Raw genomic sequence first — 10,000 nt, forward strand, 5'->3', positions numbered from 1 at the left:
ATGTATTCAAGCAAATGTGCATATATATGGGCATATTTATGTTTAAGATCCCCTTATTTTCTCAAAAATTAATGATGGTTGCGATTTTGAAAAAGGAAAATATGCACTTTAATGTTATTCTTTTTTTCTATTTCATGCCCTCTCCCTTGTACAATTCTTGCATATGTCTAGTTTTCTATGTTTATTTAGCGGTCTGTTTTCTTCGACTTTCTATTTTCTATTTTCTTTTTGTTCTTCGATTTATCCTTCTCTTTCCCTCCCTTTTCCTCCTCCTTCTCTTTTTCTCTATCTTCTCCCCCTTTTCTTCCTTCTCCTTCTCCTCCTTCTCCTTCTCCTCCTTCTCCTCTTTCTTCTTCCTGCTAATCTCCCTCTTCCTCTTTTCTTCTTCCATCTCATACCACTCGTCCATAGTCTTCACCTTCACCTCCTCCTACTCCTCATTTCTTCCCCTTCTTCTTCTTTTCATATTCTTAGCTCCCTCCTCCTTCTCCTTATTCTTATTTTCCTTCGTTTTCTCATTATTATTCACCTGCATCTTAATCACCTGCTAACTCTCCTCCGCCTCCTGCTCTTCCAAAATCACCACCACATCTTGTTCCTCTTCTGTCCCCTCCTCCTCCTACTCCTCCTTCGTCTTCCTTTCTTTCGTCTTCATTCCATCTCTCCTCCCTCCCTCCCTCCTTTCTCCTTCCCTCCCACCTCCCATCCTTCGTTCCACCCTCCCTCCCTTGCTTGCTTCCTTTCTCCCTCCCTCCCTCCCTTCTACCTCCCTCCCTCCCCTCCTCCCTTCCCTCCCACCTCCCTTCTTCCTTCTTCCCTCCCACCTTCCATCATTCCTTCCTTCTTTCCTCCCACCTCCCTCCCTCCTTCCCTCCCTCCCTCCCTCCCATCCCTCCCACCTCCCTCCTTCCCTCCGACCTCCCATCCATCCTTCCTTCCTTCCTTCCTTCGTCCTTCTAAATACGACCACCGCCGACTGCTGTCTCCCCGACCTGCGTGTCCCGTCCAGCTGCATGTTCCTTTTCCTTTACGATAATCTTAAGCTTTGTTCTTGTTCGCAATGACCCCAACTCGCTCCACGGTTATTACTCTTTTATGTTTTTCGTACATGTTGTCTTGTGTATCATTATGAAAATTAAGTTGGAATTATCAATAGTTAGGTGCATAAAAATTCTTGATTACTTCCGGGGAATTTTCGGAGTGAAATGTCTGTCTTAATCACCCCTGTCCTTCGCCCCTTCCCTTTCCCTCTCCCCCTTCTTCATTCTTCTCCCTTCTTTCCCCTTGACCTTTGTGAAATACATAAACTTTCACACACTGACTTACACACACACATATGTAAACACACACATACGCACATACACACATACGCAGTCTATAATTCTCTCTCTCTCTCTTTTTTTTTAGTGTCAACCAGCTTCACATCCCTCCCACTTCTGCTTTTACCTCCCCCTGGCCCTGCTTTCATCTTTCCCACTTTTCCCTCCTAATTTCCCCTCTCACCTCCCCTATCCAATTCTCTCCACCTTCCCCTCCTTTCCCCACCACCCTCCCTCCTCCCTCTTTCACCCCCCTCTTCTCCTTCACCACCTCTTCCCTCCTCCCCTTCTCTACCACAACCCTACCTCCTTCTCTTTCATCCCCTCCTCCTTCCTACTGCCCTCCCCTCCCCTTCCCCGCCCTTCACCGCCACCTTCTCCTCAATCCCCCTTCTCTACCACCTCCCTCCCTCCTTCTCTCTCATCCCCCCCTCCTCCTTCTCCTTCACCACCCTCTTCCCCTCTCTTCCTCGTCCTCCACCACTACCACCCCTTCCCTCTCTTTCAGCCCCCCCCCCTCCATCCTTCTCCTACACCACCACACTCCCCCTCCCCGTCCTCCACCACCACCCTCCCTCCGCTTCCCGCCCTCCACCGACCTTCCCCGACCTCCACCACCACCCTCTCCTCCGCCCTTCGTCCCCCCTCCCTTCCCCCGCTCCTCCACCACCACCCTCCCTTCCTTCCCCCTCTCCTACACCACCTTCCCCTCTCCCTTCCTTCCCCCCCCCTCCCTTCCCCTCCCCTCTCCACCACCACCTTCCCCTCCCTTCCCCCGTCATCCCGCCCCTCCTCTCCCCCCCCTTCCACCACCACCCTCCCCTCCCTCTCTTTATCCACTTTATAAGACCCGCGAAGGAGAAGCGTTTCCTCCTTTCTAAGAACCTGAATGAATTCCCTGAATCTCGGGAAGAAATATCGCACCCCCCCTCCCCCCCACCACCCCACCACCCCTGCCCCCTGCCTCGTACCCCACCTCCCTCCCTCCCCACCCTCCCCCTCACCTCACACACACACACTACAAAGAACGTGCCATGCTAAAAGGTGGGGAGGAGGTGGGGGAAGGGGGGTGGCGAGAGGAGAGGGAAGGGGTGATGGGAGGGGATGGGGGGGGGGGCACGGGGAGAAAACGAGGTTTAAATCACTGAATTCTTTATATCCAAGGATAGAAATGATACCTGTGATTCATGGGGATTTTAGGATGGGAGGGGGGGGGGCGGGTGAGGATGGTAATAATAATAATATGACATTGATGATAATGATAATGGTGATATTATTAATGATATTAAAAAACTAAGAACTATAACAACAACAATGATGATAACAACGATAAAACATAATGATAATGATAATGTTAAAGATGATGATGATGATAATAATAATAATGCTAACGATAACAGTAGTAATAATGATAACAAAAATGATAGTGATGATAGTGGTAAGATATCTGATTCTCTTTCCCTCTAAAAGAAGAAGAAGAAGAAGAAAAACTTTCTGGCATTCTTTCTTTCCATCTTCCTTTCCTCCTCTTCTACCTCGTACCAATAGTCCACTTTCTCTTCCTACTCCTTTTCCTTCTCCTCCTCCTCCTCCTTCTTCTTATATATCTTCTTCATCTGTATCTTCTCTCAACCTTTCTTTTTCCTGTTTTCCTTCTTTATCCTTACTTTCCCTTTCTCCCTTTCTTTCCGTTCTCTCTCCAGTTTCTTCTCCTCATTACTCCCTCTTCCCACTACTTCGCCCTCATTTTCCTTCCACCCCCTTCTCCTTATTTTTATTTTCCTTTCTTTCCCCTTCCTTTTATCCTTCTCCTTATTCTTTCCTTCCTCTTCCCCCTTCCCCTTCCACCTTCTACTCTTTTCCCCCTCCATTTTTCCCCTACTTTTCCCTCTTCTCCCCTTTCTCCATTATCCTTCTCCTTCCATTTCCTTCCTCTCCCATTCACCTTCTATCTTCTACCCTCCATTCTCCCATTTCTCCCCTCTTCTCCCCTTTTCCATTCTCCTTCTTTCATTTCCTTCCTTTACCCATTCCCTTCCACCTTCTACCCTTCTCCCTCCATTTCTCCCATCTCTTTCCCTCTGCTCCCCTTTTCCCATTCTCCTTCTTCCATTCCTTTCTGCATTCCCCCTCCACCTTCTACCCTCTTCCCTCTATGTCTCTCATCTCTTCCCTCTTCTCCCCTTTCTCCATTATCCTTCTCCTTCCATTTCCTTTTCCTTCCACCTTCTCCCCTCTCCCTCCAATCTCTTCCCCTCTTCTCCCCTTTCTCATTATCCTTCTCCTTCCATTTCCTTTTCCTTCTACCTTTTCCCCTCTTCCCCTCCATTTCTCTCATCTCTCCCCCTCTTCAACCCCTTTCTCCATTATCCTTCTCCTTCCATTTCCCTTTCCTTCCACCTTCTTCCCTCTTCTCCTCCATCTCTCCCCCTCTTCTCCCCTTTCTAAATTAGCTTTCTCCTTCCATTTCCTTTTCCTTCCACCTTCTCCCCTCTCCCCCCCCCCCCCATCTCTCCCCCTCTTCTCCTCCCTTTCCCCAACTCCCCTTTTTTGCAAACCCCAACAGTGTCACACCCCGAGCATAAATCGTGCATACCACCCCTTCCCTACCCCTGTGCCCCTCCTCACTACAGCTCTGATTTCCGACCAAATTATAAACTTAATGAAGATTTATATTTAGGATTACGAGCTCATATTAAGGAATGAAAGCAGTCCTTAACTACCAACTATATCCAGTTATAAGGGGGAAGAAGAGAATTAGTGACCCACGTACACCATCTCTTATTAAATCAAGTTACTTGGCTAAAAATATATGGGGTTTTGCATCATGCAGGCTGTGCAGGTTTATTTTTCTGTGTCGGTTCTTCATATGGATGTTAAATAATGAATAAATAAATAAGTAAATAAATAAATGAATAAAATATATATTAATAAATGAAAAAAAAATGAATGAATGAATAAACAAATAAATATATAAATATATAAATAAATAGATAAAATAAAATAGATAAACAAACATATATATATATATATATATATATATATATATATATATATATATATATATATATATATATATATATATATATATTTCTTCTTCTTTTTTTTCTTTCTTTCTTTCTTTCTTTCTTTCTTTCTTTTTTCCTATTGCAGTGTTGGATCCGATTAAGTAATGCCAGCACTGTTTTTTTCGGCGTTGTTGTATCACTGCTTAACGAAAGCAACAAGAATAAAAAAGGTAACAATAAAAATCATAATGATAGCAGCTAAAATTATTTGATGATGAGGATGAACAACAAAAAACAGTAATAATAATCAGAAAATGATAAGGATAATAATAATAATAACCATAATGACAATAACAACAACAACAACAACAACAATAATGATAATGATAATGATAATAATGATAATAGTAATGATAATGATAAAGATAATGATAATAATAGTAATAATAATGATAACAATAATAATAATGATGATAATAACAATATTAGTAATGAAGACAATGATGGTAATAAAAAATAATAAATGATAATATATGATATAGTAACAAAAAAAAAAGATAATAATAATAACAATAATAATCACCATATCACCATCACCTTCATCATCATAAGAATAACAATGATAAGGATAATAGAAAGGGTAATAACAATAATAATGATAATAACCAATACTGATAATGATGATAGTATTAATAATAACGATACAATGAAAGCAACTTATAATGGCAATAATGGTTGTGATAATGACAACAAAAATAAAGACCATAATGATAATAAGAGAGAGAGAGTTAGAAATTGTCCACAGAGAGAGAGAAAAAAAAGCGGGGGATAGAGAAAATGAGAGAGAGAGAGAGAGAGAGAGAGAGAGAGAGAGAGAGAGAGAGAGAGAGAGAGAGAGAGAGAGAAAGAGAGAGAGAGAGAAAGAGAAACAAACAAAGACAGAGAGAAATGGAGATATATAGATAGGTAGATAGATAGATAGAGAAAGAGGGAGAGAGAGACAGAGAGTGGGAGGGCAGACAGACAGATAGAGAGAGACAGAGAGAAAGAGAAAGATAGAAATAGATAAATAAAGAGGGAGAGAGAGATAGACAGACAGACAAACAGACAGAGACCAAACATTCCTCAAAACCAACACTCACAACCTAGTAACACCCAAAAAGAGACAATCAATACACTGTACTCAAAGCATATTAACTCCATGTTACCATCACCCATCCCCCAACCCCCGCCCCTCCCCTCCGGTAATCTCAGCTCTCCAAAAGAAGAAGGAATGCAAAGTAACCCTTATTTACTATCCTGATTGCAAGGTCTTTCATTCTAGGGTAAAGCAGCTGTTGGATAAATAGCTGGAGGCGCGGTGGCATTTAAGCCCTTGGAGGAATTTGGGGCGAGACCTTTGCCTGGTGTCGAGCGAAGGGGCGGGGCCAAAGTCGAACATTATATTTTTGCTTCCTGTTTATTACTCGGTCTTCTTGGCTAGCTGCGTGGTTGTCCCTTAGTTTGTTTACTCTGTCTGTCTGTTCGTGTCTCTCTATCTATGTTTGGGTCTACGTCTCTTTCTGTCTGTTTATTTATCTTTGAAATTCCTTAATTCCTTGTCTTATTTGACTTAATCTCATAAATTTTTTTCTATATATTTCCATTCATCTTCCACGTCTCTGTTTCGACCTTCTGTCGACCTCTCTGTATCATACACCCTCCTTTTTTTCCCTCCTATTTTTCCATTCTTATTCTCATTTAAGTATATCTCGCTACATGACACAAATGCATGATTACGAGTCATATATCGTGTGTCACATATCTATAAAAAGTCATAAAAAATCTTTGTCATACATACAGGGAAATCGCACACGTGTAGAAAGATCACGCAATTCTCCCTCTTAAAATAAGAACGCCAATAATTGTCACTTCCTTCCCACCGAACTTAGAACGCAGCATTTTACATCGTAATACTTGCAGAAATTGATCCCTTACACATAATTCTTTCCAGGCGCTGACATAATAAGGCAGACATTATGGTCCTGTAACTATACTGAATTGGACGTAACTGATACATGTAAATACTATCCAGGCAATAGTATTTATAGGAAAAGAATGCTGTAATAAGATGCAAAGGCCAGAGACGCAATAAAGATATAAGAATATGGAGAAAAAAATGCAATAAACAACAAACTAGTAATTCCTGCTTATGCCAAAGGGAATACACAATTTTATAAACAGGTAGCCAATTGAGAAGTAAACATTGCAAAGCAATAAAAGGATTGTGTAAATAAGCAATAATAACACAAGCAAAGTAGCGAGCGAAATTAGCAACATGTAAACAACTAAAAGAGAAATACACTGTGAAAGAAAATGATATTCAGAAGTTAACATACGTCTATCAACAAAGAATTTGCAATAAAAAGCTAATTATCCAGAATAGACAATAAAATCAGAAAAAAGTATCCAAACAGAGAATAAAAACAATAATCAGATAAAAAAAGAAGTAAAACAAATATCTTCCTTCGAATAAAACAAAATAACACCAAAAGAAGAAGAAGAAGAAGAAGAAGAAGAAATCCCAAACATCCTTACTTGAGCGGAGAACCCATGGGCGTCGCCACCCCATAGCCATTGGAATTGAGGTTCTGTCCGATCTTCATGGTGTCGCAAGGAAGCTGCTCGTTGATGTAGTCGTTCTTGACGCTCTCCAGCAGGAAGGCGTACTTGCCCTTCGAAGTCCTCACGCGCTCGATCCCTTCCTCGTACGATTGCGTGAACACGTGCTTTCGCGACGTCATAAACTCCCACATCCGGTTGTAGATGCTGATTTTCGAGCGCTGGGGGAAGAGGGAGAGAAAAGGAGAGAAAGTGAGTATGTAGTTTGATTTTCGAGCGCTTGGGGAAAGGGGGGGAGGAGAGAAAGTGAGTGTGTTCTTTGATTATCTGGGGAAGAGGGAGAGAAGGAAAGTGAGTTTTTTTGTGTTTTTTTTCGAGCGCTGGGGGAGATGGAGAGAAAAGGAGAGAGAGTGAGTGTGTTGTCTGATTTTCGAGCGCTGGAGAAGATGGAGGGAAAGGGAGAGAAAGTGAGTGTGTTGAGTGTCTAGTTTGATTTTCGAGCGCAGGGGAAGTGGGAGAAGGAAAAGGAGAGAAAGTGAGTGTTTTGTCTGATTTTCAAGTCTGGGGAAGAGGGAGAGAAAAGGAGAGAAAGTGAATGTGTAGTTTAATTTTCGAACGCTGGGGAAGAGGGAGAGAAAAGGAGAGAGAGTGAGTGTGTTGTCTGATTTTCGAGCGCTGGGGGAAGAGGGAGAGAAAAGGAGAGAGAGTGAGTGTGTAGTTTGATTTTCGAGCGCTGGGGGAAGAGGGAAGGAAAAGGAGAGAGAGTGAGTGTGTTGTCTGATTTTCGAGCGCTGGGAAAGGGGGAGAGAAATGGAGAGAAAGTGAGTAGTGTGTAGTTTGGACGTTGGGCTTGTACGAAAGGGATTATGCTGGTTTGGAGGATGTAAAGAGGTGGAAAAAAGATGATTTATTATATGGTGCTTTGCGGGGTGCCGTTTCATGTTGCAGCGGAAATATTGCAAAGAATGTTAATCATGTAAGGGGAATGTCCTCATCACACTTTGTAAAAAAGTCATTAAATGTAAATACTTGCAGGAATACTTGGATGTAGACAGATATATACATAGATATAAGGAGATAGAGATAGGGACAGATTGATATATAGAGAGGTAAATAGACATACATACAGGTAGATAGATAGAGATAGATAGAAAGAGATAGATAGATAGAGAGATAGATAGATAGATAGAGAGGGAGACAGACAGACAGACAGGCAGACAGGCAGACAGGCAGACAGAGGAGAGGGAGGGAGAAAGAAAGAACAAATCTTCCAAACTGAATTCTCTACATGCAACCGTGTCTGTGACCGTGTGTACGCATGGTCTTTCATAGTTTATTCACATTCAAGTCCATACAACCACAGGGACTTTACAACCTCATAACCTTCCAGAACATCGATTTCATCCAAGTTACTCTTTCTTGACGTTCCTCTTTACCCAAAACTCAACAAGGTTCTGTTGCTTAGTTCCTTGTATAGCATTTTCGTTCCTAGACACAGTCCCCCGAGCACAAGTACCGGGAATTCCAGCAAGTAAATATGGATTCCAGGCTTGCCGATCTATGCCTTAGATTTTTTCCCGGGAATGGCGGATCTCTGGGGAAAAAAGTGTTATACTATAATTCTATTTTTTTCTTCATGGGTTCCCTCTTATTAACCACGGGACAAGGGGGTAATTACAGAGTAGTGTAGAAGAAAAGTGGGATGGAGAGGAATGGAGTGAGAGGGAGGGAGAGGGAGAGGGAGAGGGAGAGGAAGAGGGGGGGAGGGAGAGAGAGAGAGGGAGGGAGGGAGGGAGGGAGGGAGGGAGGGAGAGAGAGAGAGAGAGAGAGAGAGAGAGAGAGAGAGAGAGAGAGAGAGAGAGAGAGAGAGAGAGAGGAGAGAGAGAGAGAGAGAGAGAGAGAAAGAAAGAGAGAGAGAGAGAGAGAGGGAGAGAGAGAGAGAGAGAGAGAGAGAGAGAGAGAGAGAGAGAGAGAGAGAGAGAGAGAGAGAGACAGACAGACAGACAGACAGACAGACAGACAGACAGACAGACAGACATATAGGCAAGTAGATATAGGGAGAAAGAAAGTCATAAAGGTGATACGCGAATATATATAAACAATATGAGAACAGTTACGAATATATATATATATATATATATATATATATATATATATATATATATATATATATATATATATATATATATATATATATATATATATATATATATATATATATATATATATATATATATATATATATATATATATATATATATATATATATATATATATATATATATATATATATATATATATATATATATATATATATATATATATATATATATATATATGTATATATATATATATATATATATATATATATATATATATATATATATATATATATATATATATATATATATATATATATATACATATATATATATATATATATATATATATATATATATATATATATATATATATATATATATATATATATATATATATATATATATATATATATATATATATATATATATATATTTATATATATATATATATATATATATATATATATATATATATATATATATATATATATATATATATATATATATATATATATGTATATATATATATATATATATATATATATATATATATATATATATATATATATATATATGTGCATACATATATATATATATATATATATATATATATATATATATATATATATATATATATATATATATATATATATATATATATATATATATATATATATATATATATATATATATATATATATATATATATATATATATATATATATATATATATATATATACATATATACATATATATATATATGCATATATATATATATATATATATATATATATATATATATATATATATATATATATATATATATATATATATATATATGTATACATATATATATATATATATATACATATAAATATATTTATTTACGAACATGTATATATATATATATATATATATATATATATATATATATATATATATATATATATATATATATATATATATATA

At 38.8% G+C, this 10,000-nt stretch overlaps 1 protein-coding gene across 1 annotated transcript in view; it reads right to left on the minus strand.

Annotated features, from left to right (window-relative positions):
- LOC113825069 (glutamate receptor 1-like) overlaps positions 1-10,000 on the minus strand; it is a 590,162-nt gene that overhangs the window by 102,576 nt on the left and 477,586 nt on the right. Inside the window, 1 exon segment of the mRNA XM_070133408.1 lies at positions 6,905-7,149. Coding sequence (XP_069989509.1) covers positions 6,905-7,149 — 245 coding nt within the window.

The sequence above is a fragment of the Penaeus vannamei genome, chromosome 18 (assembly GCF_042767895.1).
Source record: "Penaeus vannamei isolate JL-2024 chromosome 18, ASM4276789v1, whole genome shotgun sequence".
In the NCBI taxonomy this organism is placed as follows: Eukaryota; Metazoa; Arthropoda; class Malacostraca; order Decapoda; family Penaeidae; genus Penaeus; species Penaeus vannamei.